The sequence below is a fragment of the Mustela lutreola genome, chromosome 16 (genome assembly GCF_030435805.1).
Source record: "Mustela lutreola isolate mMusLut2 chromosome 16, mMusLut2.pri, whole genome shotgun sequence".
NCBI classification, from domain to species: domain Eukaryota; kingdom Metazoa; phylum Chordata; class Mammalia; order Carnivora; family Mustelidae; genus Mustela; species Mustela lutreola.
In genome coordinates, this window is record NC_081305.1 from 18,377,894 (window position 1) to 18,401,401 (window position 23,508).

Genomic DNA, 23,508 nt, shown 5'->3' on the forward strand with positions numbered 1-23,508 from the left:
CATTGTGGAACCGGATGTGACCCCAAAAACCCCTGAGGTTGCAGTGGCCACGTGCTAGCCCTGGAACCGGCCACTGGGCAGAAGCCTAAGCATAACTAGGGCCTAGGGTCCCAAGCACCTCCACTCTCCAGGGGTTCCGCTACTAAAGCTTTAGCATCTGGAAATTTCTATGAATGCAAAGTCCCCCTCCACCCCCACCCATGACTTCTGTGCTCCCTGGTCGGTAAAGAAAAGAGACCAGAAACACAGAAAAAAATGCAGTTTATGTGCAGGGCTCAGTAATGGAGAAGGACCACAAAGTAGCAGGGTCTTGGTTCTGCCTCTTCCAAGGGCACCAGGAAGCCCAGAAGGGGGTGCTGCTTCAGGCCAGCCCCTCAGGTAGGCTGGCTTCAGAGCCAAGCAGGTCTCAGGGGGAGGGATTGGCCCCGGGGCCTAGGTAGGAGGCTCGGCTCTCAGGGGTGCTGTAAATGGTTAAAGCTCCAGGAAGGCTGAGAGTTGGGCCTCCCAAAGCCGCTTGGACATCCAGCAGGAGTGGTGCCCCAAGGGTGGAGTCCTTCCCTAGGAGGATTGGGCTGTGCTCAGCAGAGAGAGACAGCTCTTCCTCCTCTCTTGGAGGAAGGAGAGCTTCACCTGTCCTGCCTGCTGGTCAGTCAGGATGAAACATCCATTCTCTACTCTCACCCACCGGCCAGAGCATGGGTAGCCTCAGTAGCTATCCCAGGGGCAGCCTGAACTCCCAGTACTTCCCTTCAAAACACAAACTGTTCAGCCCACCCAATCCTGGCAGCTCAGACCAAGGTCCTGAGTCACCACAACTCTCACCTGGCCCTGGAGAATTTAACCCTTTGACTGCCAGCTCAGTCTCACTCCTCTCTGGACCCAACGGCTGCATCTGCAGAGGAGAACCCCAGGAAGCAGTTGGGGAGGAGAGTGAAGGAAGGGAGCTGGGGCTCTGGCTGAGGGCTTGGTTCAGTAACTCTAACCCTTGCCCTCCCCACCTTCATCTTACCAGGGACAACTCCATGTCCAAGTCCATCAGGGTCCATTCTCGCCCTTGGGGGCTGGGGCCCAGCACCTGGGGGAAGCGCTCAGCCAGTGGTGCCCTTTTCCCCTCCAAACAGACCCCACTCAGGCCCCCCTCCCCTCTGCCCTGTGCTCCTGCCCTGCTGAAGGTATACTCACATCCAGGGGCCCTGCGGGCTCCACACTTTCAGTGGGGGGCTGAAGCAACATGGGAGGTAGCAGATGCTCTGGGCTCCGCACCCCCCTCTCCAGGCCCAGAGTTCCCCTGCACACAGAGAACTGCTGTCAGCCTGCAGTGTTCACCCCACATTAGGTTCCTAAGGAACCTGGATACATCAGGATCAAAATAGGACAACTACAAGATGGTAGGAGAGGATTCCCCACATAGAGGGTACTTAAGGAGCGCCTCTGCTTCCTAGGTTTGACCTGAGGTTTGGATTATGGAACTGGGGTCTTGGGATACATGTCCCTTTTGTTTGGAATTGTCAGCACCCATGGTTCTTAAACTATAGTGTACTTGTCAGTGTTTCCAATCACCGAAATGAACTCCGTTACAATACAGGTTGGGGGGGGGCGGGGCACCTGGGTGGCTCAGAGGGTTAAAGCCTCTGCCTTGGGCTCAGGTCATGATCCCAGGGTCCTGGGATCGAGACCCCCATCAGGTTCTCTGCTCTGCAGGGAGTATGCTTCCTCCTCTCTCTCTGCCTGCCTCTCTGCCTACTTGGGATCTCTGTCTGTCAAATAAATAAATAAAATCTTAAAAACAAAAAACAATACAGGTTCCGGGGCTCTACCCTAGATAGACTGATTGACCTGATGGGAGCTTCTACTTTCCAGGGCATTTTGATGCTGGTACTCTTTAGAGTAACTCTGAGAAATCTGGTCATCATATTGCCTCACCTCCCCCTCAGCCACAAGGGGTAGGCAAGGCTGGGAAGTTAGTTAGCGGTGGTCTACCTGCAGAAGAGGCCCCCAGGGCTCCCAGGCAAGAAGGGACGCTTTGCTCACCTGTCAGATACCTCCCTGGGACCCCTTGGTTCAGGCTGTTGGGCATTCCTGGGCCCCTCGGGGCTGAAGTTCCCTTTCCCTTCCAGGATGGCCTGCACCACAGCCACAGGCAGTGGCGGGGGGGCTGTCACGCAGAAGTCACACTCGTTTGGGGCCAGGGCCAGCCCGGCCTCGCCTTCCCCCCCTGGGCTGGCCGGCTCTTCTTTGAGCAGTGCCAGGCCCTTCTCCCTGCACCAGAGAAAAGCTTCAACCAGACTCCGGCACTGACCTCCCCCTTCTCTCCACAGCCATCTGGGCTGCCAAGCCCTCCCCTACAAGCTCTCCAGAGGGCGGCCCTGTCTGTCTTACCTCCTGCCACTTCTGGAAGGAGAAAGCCTGGTCCCATCAGGGGATGGAGAGTCTTCGTGGATGTCCGAGATGATAGGGCCCCTGGCCCTGTGAGAGCTGCTGAGGCCCGAGGAGGTCTCTGGGAGGGGCTGTAAATAGATGACTGAGCCCAGTCCTTCCTCTCAAGCAATAGGGAGAGCCAGAACCTAACCAGTACCCACATCTACCAGGTCTGAGGAGTAAGATTTGAGGGGGAAGGCTTAGTCCATGCTGGGGAGCCTGGGTTTGGGGTGGAGCGGAGGGCGGGGGCTGGCCTCCATGTTCTCTTCCCATTAGGGAATGGGGGAAAGGAATAGGTTCTCCATAAGCCCACTTTTGCCCTAGGGAAGGGAGGAGAAGAAAAAACCTACCGACTGGATACAGTAGGGGTCCTGCAAGAGGGCACCAGGTAGGGGACAGGCACTGAATTTGGCTGGTGTTGGGCATGAGCTCCCCTCCTCCAGCATCAGGGACCTGTGCAGGGGGCAGGGCAGCTACATCCCCCAGGCCTCTCAGCCTGCACCTCCCTCCCTCAGGCCCCAGCAGCCAAGTCAGCAGAGCTGAGGCCTGTTGCCAGGGCATCAGTCACATGTTGGAGGCAGAAGGGGCTCCCCCCAGATATGGGGGCCTTTTGGGGGTGGAGAGGGGAGGGAGAGAGCATGGTTTGAGCCCCAGACCCTCTGCTGTTGGGTTGGGATGTTTTGGAGTGAGGAGGAAGGGACTGCTAGGGGTAGGAATTTCGGGCTAAGGTCTGGAACACAGGGATCTGGGAATGGGAGTACTTGGTAGGATTGGAGGGAGAGAGGGAAAGTCCTGGAAGGGGGGACCTTGGGGAAATTCCCATGGGTTGAGGAACACTGTAGTGCAGGGAGGAACAATGAGGATTCCTGGTGAGAGCTGCTGGAGGAGAAGGAGTCCCCGCATGGGACCTCTGGCAGGGAGGTTCCTGGGAAGTGTAGGGGTGTGTGTGTGGGGGGGGGGGACGTCCCTGACTTTCTCACTCACAGCTTTCTCTTAGCTCCTGCGCTGCTGGACCCTGTCTGAAGTGGCCCAAAGAGGCACTGGATCAGCTAAAGAGGAAGCAAAGAGTTAATTCATACTTGGGACATTGTCCCCACCCAACAAGGCACTTCCAGGTGGATTTGTTCAGGAGTGATAGAGAGAAGGGTAGGGGGAGAGGAACACCTTTCCAATGACCCGGTGCTGCTGACCATGGCTCTGCCGCAGAGTCACCACCTCCCTCCATAAGATCTCGTTCTGCCTGAGGGGGAAGGCGTGGGAAGGTGCTGAGGCATCTGAGAGTCCTCCCGGTTACCACCCCCCACAGAATGGCAGGTCTAAACCCACGACCACTCCGATGAGCATCGATCCGCCCAGAACTGAGTTCCACAGCTCAGCCTCTTTGGACGGAGGCACTAAGAAATGAGAGAGGAAGGAGCTGTCCAGAAGAACTGTCTGGCAGCCAGTGTTCTCTCGCCCAGACTCCCCTTCTCCCTCCCAACCCTCCTACGCCCCCTCCCCCCGCACTGCCTGAGCTCCCGCAGCCGCGCCTCGGTGCTCTCCTGCACTCCCCGCAAAGCCTGCACCTCGCCCAGCAGCCGGCCCAAGTCCTCGGGGCGCCAGCGGCCGTCGTCGCTGCGCAGCGCAGGCACCTGCAAGTGGGAGACACCGTCAGTTCAGAGTCTTCGAGAACAGGGCTAGCCTTCTCGACACTTCCACGCGAGTTTGCTGGTTCCCGAAGGCCGCCCCCACCTTGCGCCGCACACGTTCCAGTAGTTGTTCTCGGCCGCGTACGAAGCTCGGGTGCTGAAACTCGACGTGGTCGCGCTCGGGCCTAAGCAGGCCGCCCTGCTCAATGCTCACTACCTTCCGAAAACCATCTAGGGAGGGGGGAATGGGAGCGTAAATTGCCCCCCCCCCCCCCCCCCCCCGCTCACCAAGGCCCTCGCACCCACTTCCCTCCCGGTCCTAGGAACTCACACATGTTGAGCTGCCGCACAAAGCTTGCCATGTTGCTGTGCTTGAAGTATTGGGGCAGCACTTCCTTGGCGAAGCGGCTCTGGTCGCTTACGAGGAAACTGGTCCCGCTCTGCCAAGAACGCAGCCCGCCCACCCACGGTGCGGGCGGAGACCGGACGACACAGTGAGCCGTGCCGCTCTCGGCCAGGCCCGCGCTTTGGCGCGCCCGCGCGCGCGCACACACGCACACACACGCACACACTCGTACTCACGCTGGAGACCCGTGCCGCTCATGAAGACATGGGACAAGCCCAGGCCAGAACCAGCTCTGCGGCCTAACCTGGAGCGACCACAGTCAGTCCCTACCCTAGCCAGACCCACACTCCGTACTGGGTTTTGGGAAAGAAAGAGCAGAAGCCAGACTTCCAACCCTGGACGGGTCCCAGACCCAAGACGCCACTCCGATCCAGAACCAGACCTAGCTCTTCCCTTCTCCAAGTCTCTGTTTTCCTATCTGTCTGTTGGGGTGGGGTGGTAACTAAATGACCTCAAAGATCCCTCAGGCTCTAGGTCTCCAGAAGGCGCCTACCCTTTCCTCGGTCCGGAGGAAGTCGCCTCATCTTCATCTCGCACAACCCCTCCAAGTTAAACTACACTGGACAGCTGAATCGGGAGACCCATAGCCCTGTCCCAGACAGGGGTTGGGTGGGCGTGGATGTTCACTGACGTGGAAGGATCCTGGGAACCACTGGGGAAGTCACGGGGCCCCAGCCCTCACCGGGCTCCAGCGGATCAGGTGGTCGGTCCCCGGGTCTCCCACCAGCGCCCATAGCTTGCCGAGGAACGCAGGCACTGGGCTGGGGCCCGGCTCCGTGGGCAGCGCGGCTGGCGCTTCCTGCATGGCGCAGTCTCGGCCGGCTAAGAGCTCGGGCCGGGTGCCGCGGGCTTGTGAAAGCCGCGGAAAGTGCTGCGTTTGCCGCCCGCCCCGCCCTACTCCGCCTCCCCGCGCGGGGTCAGGTGGGGACCACGTGCGAACCCGCGGGGCGGGGCTCAGACCTCTGCAGCCGCACCAGCAGACGGAGAGGGAAGGCTGGGATCGAATGTGAGTGGAGGGGTCCGGTGGGGAGGAAGACCCGGGTTCTAGTTCCACCCTTCTCAGGCCGTTTCCTCTTTTGCTCTTCGGGAGAAATCACCCATGCGCGGCCCGGTGTGGGCTGGAAAAGCCCTAGAAGGCGATAGCCATTGCCTGGATAGGGAGGGCAGATAGGAGCAAGGGGTGTGGAGAGCGGGTGCGGAGAGAAGCTGGCACCATCCCGCAGAATTCTGGGGCGTTGTCATTCCAAGGATGCGGAGTGCCCTGTCCCTGACCTCGGTAGCCGCATCGGTACAACTGATCGATCCCGTGCCAGCCCGGTCGGGTCCTTGCGCCTCTGAAGTTTCCCCGCCCTCCCCCTTCAGAGCCGGCCCCGCCTTCCAGAGGACGCGTGTTGCTACAGGATTTGTTTATTTCACACTCACACCCGAGTCGCCACAGGAGTCAGGGTCCTCTCTCTATCCGCCCCCCTCACGCGCCAGGGCCGTGGAGCTAGCGCAGCGTCAGCAGAGGAGTGGGACTGGGGGAGGATGATCCCATTATGGAGATCCGTCCAGGGGACTCAAGACGCCCTGGGATGGTCCCAACGCTATCCTACATGCGCTCATCTTCCAGAGGCACAAGACGCAACAGAGACCCGAAGGAGCGGGCTGGCAGTTGGTGCACGCCTGGACAAATGCATCCAGCATCTTAGCGGCCACATATATACTGGAGAGGCGACCACCCCATCACGCCACAGGCGTGGGCAGCCAGGGATGGGGCTCCCGCGTTAGTTTGAGTGTGTAGCTGCGCAGGCGCGGACAATGCGCGCGGAAGGCGTGCAACACAGAGGGTCGTACCACGCAGAAGCAGTGTACTTCGCGCAGGCCCGCGCAGCGCGCCGCCAGCAACTCCAGTGCGGCGTCCAGCTCCGCTGAGGCAGCAGCGCGCACCTCAAGCGCGCGCAAGGTTGCGCCGTAGTGGCGCGCTGCAAAGCACACCGGGCCTACCGTATCCCCAGAGAGGCTGAGGCGTAGCGCAGCCACTGGCACGGCAGGTTGTAGGACGCGCGTCACGCTCTCAGCGGGCAGCGCTGGCTCCAGCTCCAGCTCCACGGCCAGTCCTGGGTGGCGGCGGCGCACCGCGGCCCAGGCTTCCTCGGGCAGGCGTGGCGCGCGTGCGTCCTCGGGGCACGCGCACCGTAGGGCCAGGAGAGCGAAAGGCGCGCGGTCCGGCGCTGCCAGCACCTGGAGGGCAGTGCCGGACAGGCTAGCTAGGTGTAGGCCGAGGGCGCACAGGCGCGGGCACGCTTCTAGTAGCTCGAGCACAGAGTCGGGCTTCACGCTGCCTACCAGCGTACAGTTGTCAAGGAAAAGACTGCGGAGCTCGGGACAGCCGCGTGCCGCCTGCAGAACCAACTCGTCGTCCAGCGTAAAAGGCAAGCGCCTAAGGTCGAGGTGGCGCAGCGCGCACGCGGCCCGACATATAGCGTGCACGGCGTCCAGGATGTCGCGGCCTGCATCGAAGAGCGGCTTTTCTCCGCGGCACTCCAGGCGCAGGCTTCGAAGTCCCGGGGTGCGCACCGCCAGGGCGGTTAGCAACTCAGTGGCCGCCCGGCGGCTCGGCTCCCTCGCCGGCTCAAATTCCAGTCGTAGGTTGTGAACATGGTCCAGGCAGGCAGACAGGTATGGCAGCAGCGTGCCTTCGCGCTCGCAGTCGCAACTTGCAGTTAGAACAGTGGTGAAAAAGGCATTGGCCGCAAGACGCCTCTGCCCATCCCCACTTCCTGACACCCCACACATATACCTCCCAGTCCTGGTCATGCCAGGTTGCCCCCAAATAGCCACTGATACTAGGAGGGAACTCCTTTGGACGATGTCAGATGCACCTGCCGTGAGTTGAAGCCCTGGCAGGGATAGCCAATGGTATTTCAGGAACTCAGCTTTCTCAGGGGGCTAAGCGTCCTCTAGACTGTCAGATTCCCATTGTGCCTCTGCTACTACTTAGCTGAGTGACCTGTACGGGGTAATTAAATCAATCTGCCTCAATTTCCTATCTGTGCAGTAGAGATAATTCTGCCTATCACTATATAAGGTTTTCGTGAGGATTAAATTAATATATGTAAGGTACTTAGAACACCAGTTGGTACATAGTACGTGGTCAACAAATGTTAGTAATGATTATGCTTTTACATGTAGATATCCCCAAGCCCTGACTCCATGAGAAAGGGAGAAGGCGGGAGATGGAGGAGTCTGCTCACCTGATGGTCGTGTCGTGCCACACCATGCTGCAGGTAGCAGCAGCAGCCCAGGCTCTGCAGACCCTGGCAGCAGCTGCACGGTCCCTCAGAGACAGGTGGCGAAAGATGAGTGCCAGCACCTCCTCTGGCAGTTGCTCTCCAGGCTCGGCCATGATCCTGCAAGAGATGGGAACTCTGCCACTTCCAGAAGCTCTTGCCTGGAGAGAGGGGCATCTCTGGGCTCCAGAAAGCCAAAATGTTGAGGGGACGACCAGAGCCTATGTGTGTAAAGGCTTGTGGCCCAGAAACTGCTACATAATTTGCAGAGCCCAATGCAAAGTGAAATTTGCAGAGCCCAATGCAAAGCTGAAAATATTATTAATAATTTCAAGTGACAGCAAAACATTTAACCAAATTATTAAACAAAGCATGAGGCCCAGTTTCACTTACTGCACAGGTCTCAGTGATCGTCCCTGGTTGCTGAAGGATTTCTGATTCTCCTTTATACTACCTTCTCACTTGTTGAACAAATCTATCTACATTTTATGCTACACTAGAAGGAATGCAACCACGATCTGCGTACGAGGTTGATAAAGCCAAACATCTGGATTTGGAAAATGCTGTTCGATTTTTCTCTTCGCCCCTAAAGTTTTCCCTGGGGAAGGTGGAGGGCAGCTGCACCTGCCTTGACTCGGGACAAAGCTGTCCTCCCCTCCCCACCCCACCCCAGCTCAGAGAGCCTCCTGTCTCCCTTTACACACACTCAGAGCCACCGGGACCACCCAGACTAGTCTTCCAGACACCTTCCAGAACTGCTCTCTTCCCAGCTTCTGTTGAGTTCCAGGTTAGTACTGGATCCAAGTCTCGCCTCAAGGGCTATTGAAATGAGGGCTTCTCAGACGGCGGGGGATATCAGAATAATCCGGACACTTGTTCACAATACAGAGTCTACCGCCCCACCTACTAAATCAGGCTCTCGGGTAAAAGTGGGGCCCAGGAATCTGAAGTTCAGCAAGTACCAGTTGACTTTACAGGTCCGGAGTTGAGAGACCTCATCCCAAGCCAGTCACTAGAGAGTGACGCCTGGGTTAATAGGGCGGGGGCATTGGAGGAGACTTCTAATTGGCGGGGACCACCAGCCAATCAGGAAGCGGGGGAGGGGTGGGGCACAGCTGAATCCGCTCGAAGAGGGGGCGGCGCGTTCCTTTCCTCCACCTCACTGGGGAGACGTACCCGGTGCTTCCAAAGAAAGGCCGGCTGGGTGGAGAAAAGCTTCGGGTTCTGGTGCCTGAGGGGTCCTGGGTTCAAGTTTCAATCCTGACTCCGGACCTGGACTGGCTCAGGTCGGGCAGTTTCGGTTCCTCTGGAGTTCTGCAGACCCATTCCAGAGCGCGGCCTTTATCGGAAAGTGTGTCCTCATCAAAGTTGCCCATTTTAGGGTGCCTGAAAGTTTTCCTACACAACGTTTCACACCACTTGCCAGTTTTCTAGTTCCCCGTATTTTCCAGGCTAACGTCCCTTACTGCACTTTGTATCTCATGTATCCTGGGGCTTCAGATACCCGCGGCCAGGCTTGAGCTTGGACCCACCGGCACCCCGTTCTGAGTGTCAGGGAGTAGGAGAGGTTAGAGATCATCCCGCTCAAACCCTCCCCACCCAGACGTCACTAGAAAATTGTGGTGCCCAGGGGGTGCCTCTTTGTTGATTCGTCCGCTCCCTGCTTGAGAAAGCGGGGTAGCTCTCACCCTGAGCCCCCTACCCCTGGGATCATAAGAGCCGAAAGCGCCCGAAGTCTTTTCCGGTGGCTCTTTACGCCTTCTAACCTCGGGAGCCAATGTCTTACCTGCTCAACGGACCAGGTGGGCTTTGCCCAGAGGCTGGGGACTGGCAGCGAAGGACAGTGGGCGGGAAGAAACCGAGGGGAGCATTGGGGGCGGGACGCCGGGGCTGACTGGGCTGCTGGGGCTGGGGCACCACCCCTGCGCTCCGCGCACACCCGGAAGCATCCTAGTCCAGTGGAGCCCAGCGGGCGTGTGAATCCGAGCTGGGCCAAGGCCGCCAGGTTAGTGCAGAGGGTCGGTGGGCTTCTCGGTGCTGGCGCGAGCAGAGGCGAATCCTGGCTCAGGAGGGTGGGCGCAGCTCGGTTGTCATCCGCGACTGCCCAGGCCAGTTGGTGGCGGCGGCCTGTTGGGCTGTTTCCGTGAGAGGCGACAGAGAGCGTACGGACGTTGGCGTTCGCAGGTTCCTTGTCCCAGCTGAGGTCCTTCGAGGGGGTGTCAGGTTCCTGCTGGTTGGAAGGCGGGCTGGGCCTGATTCTGAAAATGTCTGTGGACAAAAACCTGTTCCCGCCCCAGCCAGGTGAATATGCGACCCCAGCATGAGAGTGGGCACAACTGGAGTCAGGGGGAACTTCCCTCGGGAGCTTGGGAGCAGGCCAGCTGAGTAGGGAGCGCTCCAGGATGGATGCAGCCCTTGAGGGACCACCCGGCCCAAGGCGGAGCTGCCAGGGGGTCGTTAGGCTATATTAATGGCGCGCTGTGTCTGGCTGGCCCCTGGTGGTAGGGGCCTATTTTCTTGAGTCGGTACCCGCTAGTGGCTCACAGTCTCAGCTCAGCCGAGAGTCCCCAAGACCTGGCCCGTTTCCACCCTCAGAGAGGCGGACTCCCGGTGGGTAAGGCGCGGGGCTTCCCGAGGAGGGGCTTCCGTAGGACACGTAGGAAGGAGTTCCCCAGCGGACCAAGGGAGCCCAAGGTCCCTGTCCCTGTTATCTGACCCTCTGAACCTCCAGGCCGGCAGACCCTTTTGACTTCTCGCATTTGTCCATTAGTGAGTGTGATGGAGCATCGCCTCTTCCTCCAGGTTTCCAGTAACCGCCCTGACAGTCCTGACAGGCAGACTTTGGCCGGGTCCTGCCCTCACTTCCGCCCGTGGGGCCCGATCACAATGATGGGGTCAGCAACTTCTAGTCATGGGGCTAAGAAGACAAGGAAGGGGAAATGTTTCACAACAGGTTCCCACACTCTTCTACCCTCTGGTCCACTCCCTTTGGGCTCTAATTCCTTTCACTTGTCTTGTACTGCTCTTGGTCCCACTTGTCACCTATAGAGTCTTACCCCATTTATGTTTTTTTTTTTTTGCTTCAATTTTATGTCACCTTTAAAAAAAGATTTTTATTTTATTTATTTGACAGGCAGAGATCACAAGTAGGCAGAGAGGCCGGCTGAGAGAGAAGAAGGCTGAGCAGAGAGCCCAATGCAGGGATAGATCCCAGGACCCTGGGATCATGACCTGAGCTGAAGGCAGAGGCTTAACCCACTGAGCCACCCACATGCCCCTTTATGTTGCCTTTTAATACAAGGGACATAGGTCTATTTTACTTTTGCTTGTTGCTAAATACAATGAAAATAAGAATCTCCCTTCTCCCCACTCTCTTCCCCACCCTCTGCAGAGGTAAACAATGCTAGCTAGCTTCCTTTTAATTTCCAGACTACTGCTTTGGGTAACCTCACAAATATCAATATGGTTTCTACCGAAAGGTTATGGGGGGGTGGGCACTCAAAAGGTATGTCTCCTGTGCGCAGACAGAGGGTGGGATGGACCATCACTAGGTACCATTTCTCTTGCCAGGTCTGGGTGATGCTGGGGAGCCCCTGCACAGTTACTGTCCCAGCTTTGGCTCTTGGGTTAGGGTGTGGCAGCAGATCTGAAATGCAGCCTCTACTTTTAGCTCAGGATTCCTGCTCCTTCCTCATCAAGGTCCAAGGTCCAAGGTCCAAGGTCCTAGTTCCTTGTGGTCCTAGTTCCTTGTGGCAGCAATCCCCCCCTTCCCTGTCCCTCATGTAAATGGGTGCCAGCTGGGGCCCACCCCATCTGTTCTGCCCAGAGCAATGACATCCAGGGTGCTCACAGCTAGAGCTCAGTACCCCCTCCTAGCCTACTATATATAAACGCTGGAGATCAGAGATAAAGAAGTGTGACTCTTGGGGCAAGAGGTGAGGTCTTGAGCCAACATTTCTGGGACAAGGATGGAATGTTGCCTCAGGAGGGGTGGGGAGGAAGAGGCAGGGCAGTTCTATAGCCTCACAGTGCAGTAACAGGGAGGCAGTGAAACTGAGGAGGGTCAATGAAGTGGTTTCCTGGTTGTGAATTCCCCGCCCTCCCATCATGATCTAGGGGCTAGGATTTTGTCAGAAGATAGAGGAGATATGAGCACCAAGGGGCTCTGGCTCTGTCTGGACAGGGAGGAAATCTGTGATAGAACAATTTGAGTTGCATAGGACAAGAGTCCAACTGTAAGGACTTTGACTTTAGAACAAAAAGGAATGATTTAAGTGACGTAATTGAGAAGTTCAGGGTGCAGCTAGAGCCAAGAGCATAGCATGGTTAGGCATGCACCTCTTTTTCTCTTGGCTCTGTATCCTTCTGTGCCAGTTTAATTCTCTGCCAGCAGCAGCAGAGGAGTCCTGTCCTTTCTTCCAGCTCAGTCCCATGGGAAGGGAAACTAGTGTCTCTCTTCTTTATAGGTCCAGCCACAGTTGCAGGCTGGTTCTGACTGGTTGGCCCAGCCTAAATCCTATGCCCAGTTCTGAACTAATCACTTTAGAAAGGGGAGTAGAGTATGTGGATTTGGCCAGGCCTATTTCACTTGTGCATACCTGGAATTAGGGAGTGGAGTTAGGGCTCCTAACAGGCACATGGGTTGAGAAGAGGGAAGAGGGAAGGCCTGAAAGGTGAATCAGGATTAGGAGAGGGAATCTGGGCAGGTGAAAACTACAGGTGTCCTTTGAAATGGACCCAGGAGGTATGTAGTAGGAATGCAGGTGACAAAACCTAGCAAGGGCTATTGTCCTGAAGTGATCATGGGGGTTCAAGTTTAAGCTGAAGGCATACCAGGATATGGGTTCTGTTGGCTATGGGGCCTGGGCACTATCCAGGATAAGGATGTCTCCTGTCAGCTTTGAAAGAGTGACCACCTGGCCTGAGGAGAGGGCAGACCTTCTCTGCCACCACCGCAGGGGAGTACCTCACTTTTTCTGCCACTGTGACCCTGCGCTTTCTCTGGATAGTGGCCCGACAGTCCTCACTGCAACTCTGGGCTGAGCTGTGCTGTGCTGTGCAGGTTTAGAAGCACAAGGGGCTGCCTGTAAGAGGATGAACTTCCCCTCACAAGTGTCCTGGCTGGGAGCGGGGGTGGGGGGGGCAGCAGCTGAACCACACAGGACTGGACAGTTTTTGTCCAGGGCTGGGTGGGGGCTGATCTGGATGCCTGACTATCTGTTTCTCCAGGGGACAAGATGGCGACTGGGTCAAATGGGCTCGACGAGTGGGTGGGCAGCGCATACCTATTTGTGGAGTCCTCGCTGGACAAGGTGGTCCTATCTGATGCCTATGCTCACGCCCAGCAGAAGGTGCCCGTGTACAGAGCTCTGCGGACTGCACTGACAGGTGTGTGGGTGGACGGGTACTTGGAGAGGAATTGGGAGGGTTTGGGCCTTTTGTGGGCGGGACCAGGGGCTGAGGCCCCACCTCCTCAATTCTTTGGGTCTGTGCTTAACTACCGAGGTACAGAAAAGATTTTACGGGGAGGGGGGAGAAGAGGAGAGGGATGCCTGGCTTTGTCTTCTCTGTTTACACAGGTGTGCCCTTGGGTGTCCCGTGTCTGTGTATGATCTACCTATATATGCACTAACGTCCCCACCTCTCTATGCCCCGCCAACTCCCCAGACCAATCAGCTCACTGCTTTCTACTAATTACGCTTTCTCTCTTTTCCTCTCTCACTGCAGCACTCCTTGCCCAAAACCCCTCCCCAGTACCTACCTTTTGGGAGCCCCCCTTTCCCATCTCAGGGCACAGGCCACAGGAAACTGAAACCGGTTGGGGGATCTGCCTCCTTCCTGGGCAGCGGGAGCCACAGTTAGTAGAGGCCGAAGATCTGACACCTTCTGCTCCTCCGACGCCCCGAGGCTTGCCGACCTGGGCACGGGCCCCTCTCTGCTGCAAAGCTTCTCGCCAATCCCTTTTGCCTACCCTCATTTGGGGCTTCGAGGATGGATCTGGGGAGGCACCCACTCCGTTGCTCCCTGTGATAGGTTCTGGCCTTCATTTTGGGTTGTTGCTGTGTGCCTCCCAATTTTGTTTCCCAGCTGGGAGCTAGGGTCAGGGAGGGAGTCTTTATGGGCTTCACCCCACCATGACCGCTTGGAAAAATGGCCCCGCATGGGGACCGCCTGTCGCATGACTGTCCGCCTCCACAGAGAGTGGCGGGAGCCCAGACGTACTGCAGATGCTCAAGATCCACCGCAGCGAGCCCCAGCTGATTGTGCAGGTGCGTTTCCGCGGGCGCCAGCCCTGCAGCCGCTTTCTCCGCGCTTACCGCGAGGGGTCGCTGCGCGCCACGCTGCAAGAGTGCTTGGCGGGGGCTCTCGCCCTGCACTCTGTGCCGCTGCAACTGGAGCTGCGCGCCGGCACGGAGCGGCTGGACACCTTGCTGACGGATGAGGAACGCTGTTTGAGTTGCATCTTCGCCCAGAAGGTGCGGCTGGGCAGGGGCCAGTTTGGGGTGGGGCGGGGATCTGCGGCTAAGACGCCCACCGACGCCGCACTCCCCTCCCTAGCCTGACCGGCTCCGGGACGAGGAACTCTCTGAGTTGGAGGAGGCGCTCCGGAATCTGACGTGCGGCTCGGGGAGCCAGGGTGGCAACATGGAGGTCGTTCCAGCGCCCTCGCAATCCCTGACCACCTCTCTCTCAGAGGAGAAGCCACCGGCACCACTGCCGCCACCGCCTGTCCAGACTTTTCTGTTCCAGGGTCAGCCCATAGGTGAGGCGGGTGCAGAGTTGAGGCAGGGTCCTCGGGAAGAGGGAGTTTGGGAGGAGCAGGGTCTGGGACAGTCTTGGTGTTCCCGAGCTCACTCTGCTTCCCACTCCTCCCCGCAGTGAACCGGCCGCTGAGCTTGCAGGACCAACAGACGTTCGCGCGTTCAGTGGGTGTCAAATGGCGCAAAGTGGGGCGCTCCCTGCAGCGAGGCTGTCGTGCGCTGCGGGACCCGGCGCTCGATTCACTGGCCTATGAGTATGAGCGCGAAGGGCTGTACGAGCAGGCCTTCCAGATGCTGCGACGCTTCGTGCAGGCAGAGGGCCGCAGGGCCACGCTGCAGCGCCTGGTAGAGGCCCTTGAGGAGAACGAGCTCACCAGCCTGGCAGAGGACTTGCTGGGCCTCACAAATCCCGATGGCAGCCTGGCCTAACCTGGGTACCAGAAAAAGGGGGGATTGGCCAGTTGCCCAGCAGGATTTGGAGCGCCCGAATGACCCTCGGCTCCTTCTGCTGCTATTGCTGAGCTCCTGTCCATCCATGGGACTCTGAGACCACACTTGTAACCCCACTTAGCCCAGCTGTTGGAGCTCCTGGGCACTGTCGACTGCCTTCTCCAGGAGTTGGACAAGCACCCACCATTCCTGTTGCAGTGCCATTGGGGGTTTGCCCCCAGATACTGTGAGATTAACAGGGTGCCTGGGTGACCTGCTGCAGCAGTCTGCCCACCCCAAATGAGGGGCTTCTGGCCAGCCCTTACCTCTTCACTCATTGAACAACTACTCATTAAGCACTTGCTGTGTTCTAGCCATCATCCTGGGTGCTGCAAATACCGTGGTGAACAAGATACACGAAACCTGCCTGCCCCCAGTTTATACTCAGTGTCGGACTGCAAATTTTAAGCAACAGCAATAAAATATTACCTGTTTTTTAAAAAAGATTTTATTTATTTATTTGACAGACAGAGATCACAGGTAGGCAGAGAGGCAGGCAGAGAGAGGAGGAAGCAGGCTCCCCGCTGAGCAGAGCCCGAAGTGGGGCTCAATCCCAGGCCCCCAGGATCATGACCTGAGCCGAAGGCAGAGGCTTAACCCACTGAGCCACCCAGGCGCCCCTACCCATTATTATTTTTTTTTAATGTGAAAAATACAAAAAGTTATGGGGCACTGAGCAGCAGATGCCTAACCCAGGTTAGGGATTGGGCTTCCAGGGAGATATAGGAGTGTGAATAGAGTTGAGAGTGGGGAGTTGAGGGAATGGCAACATTCTGGGCATAGCCAGCCTCTGGTGAGGTCTTGAGGGAAGTTAGAAGGACAGAGGATGTTAGAAGAACAAAGTTTGGAGTGACTAGATCTAGGGGTGGTGGGTGGGCTTGTAGAGTTTGTGAGTATGGGACGCAGATAGCTCAGGATCTGGTAAGCCATTTGACAGATTTTGGATTTTATACTGAGGCCAGTGAGAAGCATTTAGAGGGTCTGGAGCATTAAGGTTGGGAGGCTGGTGAGGAGGGAGAGAGGGAGAGGTGGAGGGAGGGAGGGTAAGGGAGGCGGCCCAGGCAAGGGCAGTGGCTGCAGAGATGGAGGGAAGGGATGAACACTGACTGTGAGCAGTTTAGACTGACAGATAACAGGCATAGTGACACTGGATGAGCAGTGAGAGTGCAGGAAGACCTCAGAGTTTCTGCCTTTTTCAATCTGATGGAGGATGGGGCTGCCTGCTCAGGTAAGGGGACCCTCGATCTCCAGAACAACTTTCTGTCCACTGGGATCCCAGATCAGACCCTTTACTCACAGGCCTACTTCAGAATCCCTCCAGTGGCACCATCCCTGCCAGTCTAGTCTGGCCTGCAGTGACCCAGGCTTAGTTTTTTCTGCCTGTAGGAGGCTATGCTGGTTTGGAGCACAAGGGACTAGGGGGCCAGAGGTACCTCTGGGGAGACAGACTGAAGTGCTCCCCTGTGAGGGTAGAGCAGAGAGGGTTGGCCCCTGTCCTGTGTCCTAGTGGACAGATGGGGAGAGTGGCAAGGGAGGACAGAGCAAAGAGTCCCAGACTGAATTCCAGAAGACCTAGGGCAATGCTCTGAATTTCTGCCTGTATGTTGCTGGGCAAGTCACTTAACTCCCTGAGGGGCAGTGTCCCCATCTGCATGAGCAATGAGAGCTGCTACCAGAGTTGTGAGAATTGAATCGCCATCTTGTTGGTGTGTGTGTGTGTGTGTGTGTGTGTGTGTGTTTTGCTGGGGTGGGAGGGGGACATGACAGAACCAGGAGTAAGAAGGCAGCCATATATTTGGGGCCGTTTATGATTATAGGTCCTGCCTGGTTGAACCTGGGCGGCTGGTGAGGTGAGGATAGGTGCTTCCAAGGATAGCTTGGGATCGTGGCCAAGTAGATGCCTAAGAGGCTCAGCCTCCGGGATTTGGGACCAGCCAGCCCTGGACTCCAGCTAGCCCAGGCACTGCCTCATTCTGGAGAGGAGGGAGTGCGGAGATTAACAGAGAGGCTAATGTTTCTTCCTGCCCCAACAGAAAGCAGGTTTGGGGAGTTTGAGTCCACACGGAGACCAGAAGCCACCTCCCCCTCAGGCCTTCCCACAGAGAGCTGCCCGTGGGGATTCCTCTCAGAGATTAGTCTCTACTTGGAGACAGCGCTCCCCGCGGCGCCAGGGCGGAGCTGAGCTCCAGATGTCCAGGCGCGCACAGCTGGAGGGTCACGTGGTAGCAGCCCCGGCCCCCCTTTCCTGCCAACGCTGCATTTGGCCCAGGCCCCGTCCATGGCTGCCCTTGGGACCCTGCGCTGAGCCCCGGAGGCCCTGGCGTCCGGGGCTGCGCCGCTCCCAAGGGACAAGCGTGAGTGTCAGGATCCCAAGGACCAACGTGGTGGGTAGGGAGGGGTAGAAGGGATTCGGCTTCAGCGCGGGAAGGGCGGGTGGGGTACAGGGCCGAGCTCCGCGTCTCCCGGCCTGAGGGAACCGTCCTGGGCCAGCGCTGAGGGGGTGGGGATTGGCAACTAGGAGAAACTTCCAGCCCCTTCAGGGTACCCAACCCAGTGTGTGGGGGTGTGCCACGGCCCGGAGCAGGAGAACGCTGGAGGGGGATGAACGGCCGGTACCGGAGACCCTCGGCGTTTGGCCCCTGCCCTTCCCCTCCGGGAGAGGGAGGCCGGGAGCCCCTCCCGGCCAATGGCTTCCGCGTCGCGAGCCCCTGACTGAGTCTTTCCGCAGGGGGCGCGGGCGCCTGCCACGCGGACATGAGGCGGAGGCTGCGCCTCCGCGGGGACGCGTCGCTCACACTGCTCCTCGGCGCCGCCCTCGGTCTTCTTCTCTACTCACAGCGCGAAGGCGCGGCCCCGACGACTAGCGCCCCGCGAACGCACAGGAAGGCAGCGCCGGAGCCCACCCCCGGACTCCGGGTCTTCCAGGCATCGGACGCAGGCGCAGCCCCAGCCCCGCCGGCCTACGAAGGGGACACACCGGAGCCGCCCACCCCCACGGGACCCTTTGACTTTGGCCGCTATCTGCGCGCCAAGGACCAGCGGCGCTTCCCCCTTCTCATTAATCAGCCGCACAAGTGCCGAGGAGATGGCTCACCTGAAGGTGGACCCGACTTGCTCATCGCGGTCAAGTCAGTGGCGGCGGACTTCGAGCGGCGCCAAGCCGTGCGCCAGACGTGGGGTGCTGAGGGTCGCGTGCAGGGGGCGCTCGTGCGCCGCGTGTTCTTGATGGGCGTGCCCAGGGCCGCGGGCACAGATGGGGCAGAAGCGGAGGGGGAGGGCACGCGAACCCATTGGCCTGCCCTGCTGCGTGCTGAGAGCCGGGCGTATGCGGACATCCTGCTCTGGGCTTTCGACGACACTTTCTTCAACCTAACGCTCAAGGAGATCCACTTTCTGGCCTGGGCCTCCGCCTACTGCCCTGACGTGCGCTTTGTTTTTAAGGGCGACGCAGACGTGTTTGTGCACGTGGGAAACCTGCTAGAATTCCTAGGGCCGCGAGACCCTGCGAAGGACATGCTCGCGGGTGATGTGATCGTGCAGGCTCGGCCAATCCGTGCGCGGGCCAGTAAATACTACATCCCTGAGGCGGTGTATGGCCTGCCCGCCTACCCGGCCTACGCTGGTGGTGGGGGCTTTGTGCTTTCAGGGGCCACGCTGCGTCGCCTAGCCGGCGCCTGCGCACAAGTTGAGCTTTTCCCCATTGACGACGTCTTTCTGGGCATGTGTCTACAGCGCCTTCGGCTCACACCGGAGCCCCACCCTGCTTTCCGCACCTTTGGCATTCCCCGTCCTTCAGCAGCGCCGCACCTGCGCACCTTTGACCCCTGCTTTTACCGGGAGCTGGTTGTAGTGCACGGGCTCTCAGCTGCGGACATCTGGCTTATGTGGCGCCTACTGAATGGGCCCCAAGGCCCAGCCTGTGCCCGTCCGTGGCCTGTCGCTGCTGGCTCTTTCCAGTGGGGCCCCTAGCCACCTTCATGGTCCCAAGCTCCCCTCACTCAGGCCCAGGAGGACTATTGCCGTGTATGTAGTTCTTTCCCAGAGGTGGAAGATTTCAAAATCTAGCTCATATCCCCGGAAGTCTGCCTCCATAAGACCCCAGGGAGTTAAGATTGAGCTTGGGTCTTGCTGACCTACCTTACTGGGATCTGATGTAGAACCAACCAAATGGTAGCCCTTTGAGACATCTAGGGTTGAGGCCTTAGGGCACCAGGCTCTGCCAATCAGACATATTTGATCCTCCTAGTACCAAGTAGGTTTCGGGGGGCTGGGGATGGGTGGTTGCAGAGGCTCATAGAATCTGACCATACTGCTTGATTTGGAAGTCTTAGAGTGATCCAAATGCGGGTGTCTCTCAAGGCTGGAGGAGGTGTGGGGGCCTGGAACTGGCAGGCATTTTGTTACAACTTACTCTGAAGGTAGGCACTGTGCTTCCCACCTGCCCCTCCAAACTGGATTTTCAGCCCTGTACTGATCTTTAGATCTTCTTCTAGAGGTCTCCTTTCCCTAAGCCAACCCCTCCTGGGCCCTGGTCTGGCTGGAGCACCAGTGATGGAGGAACATAGGGACAACCAAGTGCACAGTCCTACCTGAAGTCTTTCTCTACCACCTAAGGATTTACACACACAACAATGCTAGTCTCCTACCAGGGGCTGTGCTGCCCCACTCAGAAGAAACAAGGAACCTAAGATGACTCCACCATAAAATATCCCGTATTCTTCACCCACTTTCTTAAAAATCAACACCTCCATGCTTATTTTAGTACAAATATCCCAGCAACAGCACATGGCGAGCAGCTGCTGAGGGCATAGGTCTTTATTGGAGGGGTATGGGCAGGGCATGAGGAAGGTTCCCCTATTCTAGGAAGATGGGGATAGTTCTGGCTGGCCCTACAGTGGGATGTGTGTGTGGGGGTCTGGCCAGGCCACAGTCCAAATGGGAAGACAACAGTCAGTCACAAAATTATGGGAGCGCCACATAAGCCTGGCTGTAAGTCCAGGAACCACCTAGAAGCCTGGGGCAGGTCCCCTGCACATTCATTGTTAAACTCTACAGGATGAGGCTGTACATGAGTTAATTACAAAAGAGTCATATTTACAAAAATCTGTACACACATTTGAAAAACTCACAAAATTGTCATCTATGTATCACAAGTTGCTAGACCAAAATATTAAAAATGAGATAAAATTATACATTTCTCTTCTCAATTCTTTTCAAAAGGATTATTTTTAAAGCACATATGCTACTTTCCTTAGCAAGACCCATGAAAAGACTGAGCAGCTCAGCCTTCCTTGAGCCCCCAGAGGCCTTGACCCATGAATGGGCCTGGCCAGGGGACACTGCCCAGGGTTGGGGCAAGAGAGCCAGCCCACAGTGCAGAACAGAATGCTGAAACAATAAAAGGAGGGAGGAAGATGTCTTTGGCTAAAACTTTGGCATTAAATAAAAGAGGCAAACAGGATGGAAACATGCAGCCTGCCAGCCAGGTTGGGGCAGAGCAGGGGCACAGGTGACCTTGAAGGCTGGCTCCAAGAGGGGTAGGAACCCAGGGCTGGGCACCTATCTGGATGGTAAAAAGGTGTGTTTCAATGAGCTGGGCGTGCCTACTGGGCCTGGTAGGGAGCGCGTGCAAGGAAGGAACAGGGAAGGGCAGGTGGGCCACCTTGGCCACAGCCAGCTCATCAAGTAACTAAAGTGGATGTAGTGCAAAAGTCGCAACCAAGTACTATGGACATGCTACCTGCTTGCCTTAAGGGTCACGTGGCAACGATGGGCCAAAGGCGGGACCTCGTCCTCGTCCCGGGTGCCTGTGTCCTTAGCCACAGAAAGAGTCCAAACTTTTCCCAATGTGTGTGGAACAGGAGAGACAGAATTCTGCCTCCATACGTGTTAGTCGAGGTCACCTGGGTCCAGGTATCAAGGCTCAGAGTTTGTGCTTCTCTTTGCAGTCTCTGTCCTCTGTTGGCACCAGCAGGCTGAGGACGGACAGAGGAATATTTGGGCTTCTCACCCCATGGCAGAGCACCTAGTCTGAGCCCCACCTCAGAACATCACAACAGCCTTTCAACACTGGCAAGGTGTCCAAGAAAACCCACAGGGTGGCACATGGAGGCCCACTGAATAGGATGCGAAGCACAGCTCCATGGGGCGGAGGGGCATGGGTGGTGATGTCCTTAGGGGAGCTCTGCTGTTCTCAGGTGGGCACCAGGCCTGGGGGGGCCATACAGGGTCACCGAGGCAATATGGTTATTCTGCATAACCTGGTGTGGGAAGCAGACAATGAGTCAAAGGGGAGGAGTAGAAGGGATGTAGGCATGGTAGGCAATCAGATCCACAAAAACCATCAGTACTAGGGCTATGACTGCAGAGAAGGGATTTGGGGCAGCTCCTGTGCACAGGGCTGGGCTGATCCCTCAACATCCCCCAACTCATGCCAGGAGTCACCTCTGGTCCAGCAACTGCCTGCTCTTCCTGGGATACATAAACTTCACCATACCTACTGATCCAGTCCTTCTGGAGCTGCTGGGGGCCTAGTGAAGGTGTACCATCCAAAAGGGAGAAGAGGGACAGCCCATTCTGCCAAGCCAATGGGGCCTCTAAGGCTACTCACCCATAGCACACTCTTTCACATGGCATTCACAGATCCTCAACACTCCCCTGTTGAGCTCCATTTGCTCCCTGGAGTTCCCTTTCCTACCATATTTACATTCTCACATATGTGGGATCCCTGTTACCTCTCCTCTTGTTGGATACAGACTATCGCTTTAGCCTCCATGACCTAGAGTTTCCCCAAAACAGTTTCCGTACTCTTACTGTTCATTATGGGCAGGTCAGATCTTAGCAGACAGGGTTACTGGGGAAGGATTAACTCACCCAGCAGGGCTGTTAGGCCCTCCCCAACCTTTCTCCATCACTTGCCTGTCCCTGCCATGGCCACCAGCCCCTCAACGCAGAGGGCTTACCTCAAAGATCATCCGCTGAAGACCAAAGCAGAATGTAGAGCCAAATGGGTTGGTGTTGTTTGGGGAGGAAGACCTGAGGCCAGAGAAGCCAGAATTAGAGGTGCAGTCAGAAGCTGAGGCCAAGGCAGGGCATCCAGTCCCTTTTGGGATGGGGGACACTGGCCAGCGGTCTCTCATGACGGTCTGTTTCCCACACGGCCCTTGAGGTACCAGGGGTAGTGATAGGTATCATTCAAACTCTGAATCCTACACAGTCCAATGAGGCACAGGAAGTTATTACACAGTGAGATTGGAGTGGCAAGTTAGGAGGGAGGAGCCTCAGGTAGCATGGCAACTGGGTAGACTACAGCATGTGGCAACTTTAATGGGAAAAAAAGAGCCCAGGACAGCCAGTGAAAACTTCCTTTTCCAAATAACCAGGGGTGAAAGGCCCCCCTACCTGGAGAGGCGAGCTATCCCCAAGGGGGAAACCTCTCTGGTGCAGGTGAACATGCAGAATAGCTGGCCCAGTGGTAATGTGCAGGATGGGGGTCGGGAAATATATTTGTGGCAACAACAGAAACTTCTGTCATTTCTAAGCCCCAGGCACTGCTAGGCTTCCCTAAGTCTTCTGGGCTGTGAGGAGCAGGATGGGGTGGTCAGAGCTAGCAACCTCCCACTCACCTGTGCAGGACAACAGGTTTCTCCACAGGGTGGCCCAGGAGCTCCTGGATGTTGTCCCACTGCAAAAGGGATGGGGTCAATAAGGGATTAGCAGGGACCTAGTCATGCCCCTGACCAATGGCTGGCCCCGAAGACATGGGCCCCAGACTGCTGGCAGGCTCACACCCACCTCAGTTTGGGGCTACACGAGGTGGGAAAATAGGAGCTTACCTTGCTGTAGGTTGTGCATGTTTCTGTCTGACCGTCTGCATTTTCTGAAAAGAGAACACCGGGTGGGATGATATCTGGCCTAGTCTACCTATGACCCCAGCCCTAGGCAGAATCCAGACCTGGCCACCCTGTGCATTGGGGTTGGGAGTACAGAAGGAGGACAGATGGGCTATTTCAGAGTTCCTGAATGAAAGAGGGTAGAGAACCAGCAGGGGACAGCAGTCATAAGGCTGATCTGGGAGTACCTGGATAATCATGTGTAGGAAATTCTCCCTATCAGGGACCAGCAATCCCACGATCATAGGAAAAAACCACGAGAGCCTCCAGGAAACCATAGGCCGAGCATAATGCAGCCCCCAGAACACAGAGCCCAAGCCAGAGGAGCTGAGCTATGGGCAAAGCAGGTGGGCAAAGGCTCCTGCTACCATTTCTGTTTGGATCACTGTGTCTCTACATTATGAAAGACTAACTTCAAAACCCTTTTCTTACTCTGAGGATATTCACTACTCACCTTTCTTTATGGCTAGTGGGATCTTGAACTCACAGCGGTGATAACTAGAGAGAGAAGCCAGATGGATAAAGTCTGGGCCCACAGAGGCCTGACTACCCGCGCGTCTCAACCCCGTACCCCAGCAAACACAGAATGAGCCCACCCCCGAAGCCCTGGCTCTGGGGTTTGAAGACCCTGTCATCTTGGAT

General features: G+C 57.1%; 6 protein-coding genes across 14 annotated transcripts in view; 3 read left to right on the forward strand and 3 right to left on the reverse strand.

Annotated features, from left to right (window-relative positions):
• The window catches only part of EXOC3L1 (exocyst complex component 3 like 1), a 123,198-nt gene that overhangs the window by 18,078 nt on the left and 81,612 nt on the right, over positions 1-23,508 (forward strand). The window lies entirely within an intron of this gene.
• HSF4 (heat shock transcription factor 4) lies at positions 245-5,943 on the reverse strand. 4 transcript variants are annotated; one of them, XM_059151757.1, is made up of 14 exons: positions 5,875-5,943; positions 5,135-5,602; positions 4,378-4,486; positions 4,150-4,277; positions 3,925-4,049; positions 3,583-3,658; positions 3,403-3,467; positions 2,769-2,871; positions 2,380-2,507; positions 2,032-2,259; positions 1,183-1,288; positions 1,010-1,075; positions 823-892; positions 245-558 (listed from the first exon to the last, which is right to left on the reverse strand). In XM_059151757.1, the coding sequence occupies exons 2-14, from the start codon at positions 5,255-5,257 to the stop codon at positions 407-409; spliced, it is 1,479 nt and encodes a 492-aa protein (XP_059007740.1). In that variant the 5' UTR covers positions 5,258-5,602; positions 5,875-5,943; the 3' UTR covers positions 245-406. The 4 variants fall into 4 exon arrangements, with proteins under 4 accessions (XP_059007740.1, XP_059007743.1, XP_059007744.1 ...); XM_059151760.1 differs by lacking the exon at positions 5,875-5,943 and having other exon boundaries at positions 5,413-5,810; XM_059151761.1 differs by lacking the exon at positions 5,875-5,943 and having other exon boundaries at positions 2,032-2,155; positions 2,380-2,521; positions 5,135-5,720.
• Positions 5,844-9,641, reverse strand: FBXL8 (F-box and leucine rich repeat protein 8). 4 transcript variants are annotated; one of them, XM_059151779.1, is made up of 4 exons: positions 9,511-9,641; positions 8,901-9,063; positions 7,689-7,844; positions 5,844-7,150 (listed from the first exon to the last, which is right to left on the reverse strand). In XM_059151779.1, the coding sequence occupies exons 3-4, from the start codon at positions 7,838-7,840 to the stop codon at positions 6,178-6,180; spliced, it is 1,125 nt and encodes a 374-aa protein (XP_059007762.1). In that variant the 5' UTR covers positions 7,841-7,844; positions 8,901-9,063; positions 9,511-9,641; the 3' UTR covers positions 5,844-6,177. The 4 variants fall into 4 exon arrangements, with proteins under 4 accessions (XP_059007762.1, XP_059007763.1, XP_059007764.1 ...); XM_059151780.1 differs by lacking the exon at positions 9,511-9,641 and adding an exon at positions 9,196-9,284; XM_059151781.1 differs by lacking the exon at positions 8,901-9,063 and having other exon boundaries at positions 9,511-9,583.
• On the forward strand, positions 9,637-15,418 carry TRADD (TNFRSF1A associated via death domain). Of its 2 annotated transcripts, none has more exons than XM_059151784.1 (5): positions 9,637-9,729; positions 12,954-13,112; positions 13,923-14,200; positions 14,283-14,487; positions 14,604-15,418. In XM_059151784.1, the coding sequence occupies exons 2-5, from the start codon at positions 12,962-12,964 to the stop codon at positions 14,912-14,914; spliced, it is 945 nt and encodes a 314-aa protein (XP_059007767.1). In that variant the 5' UTR covers positions 9,637-9,729; positions 12,954-12,961; the 3' UTR covers positions 14,915-15,418. The 2 variants fall into 2 exon arrangements, with proteins under 2 accessions (XP_059007767.1, XP_059007766.1); XM_059151783.1 differs by lacking the exon at positions 9,637-9,729 and adding an exon at positions 9,795-10,025.
• On the forward strand, positions 17,205-20,166 carry B3GNT9 (UDP-GlcNAc:betaGal beta-1,3-N-acetylglucosaminyltransferase 9). Of its 2 annotated transcripts, none has more exons than XM_059151777.1 (2): positions 17,205-17,358; positions 17,703-20,166. In XM_059151777.1, the coding sequence occupies exon 2, from the start codon at positions 17,729-17,731 to the stop codon at positions 18,941-18,943; it is 1,215 nt and encodes a 404-aa protein (XP_059007760.1). In that variant the 5' UTR covers positions 17,205-17,358; positions 17,703-17,728; the 3' UTR covers positions 18,944-20,166. The 2 variants fall into 2 exon arrangements, with proteins under 2 accessions (XP_059007760.1, XP_059007761.1); XM_059151778.1 differs by having other exon boundaries at positions 17,205-17,328.
• PHAF1 (phagosome assembly factor 1) overlaps positions 19,775-23,508 on the reverse strand; it is a 29,485-nt gene continuing 25,751 nt past the window's right edge. The window contains exons 12-16 of the mRNA XM_059151775.1: positions 23,321-23,364; positions 22,810-22,853; positions 22,600-22,658; positions 21,937-22,009; positions 19,775-21,234 (exon numbers count right to left, since the gene is read on the reverse strand). Coding sequence (XP_059007758.1) covers positions 21,148-21,234; positions 21,937-22,009; positions 22,600-22,658; positions 22,810-22,853; positions 23,321-23,364 — 307 coding nt within the window. The 3' untranslated portion in view covers positions 19,775-21,147. The remainder of the gene's footprint in view (positions 21,235-21,936; positions 22,010-22,599; positions 22,659-22,809; positions 22,854-23,320; positions 23,365-23,508) is intronic.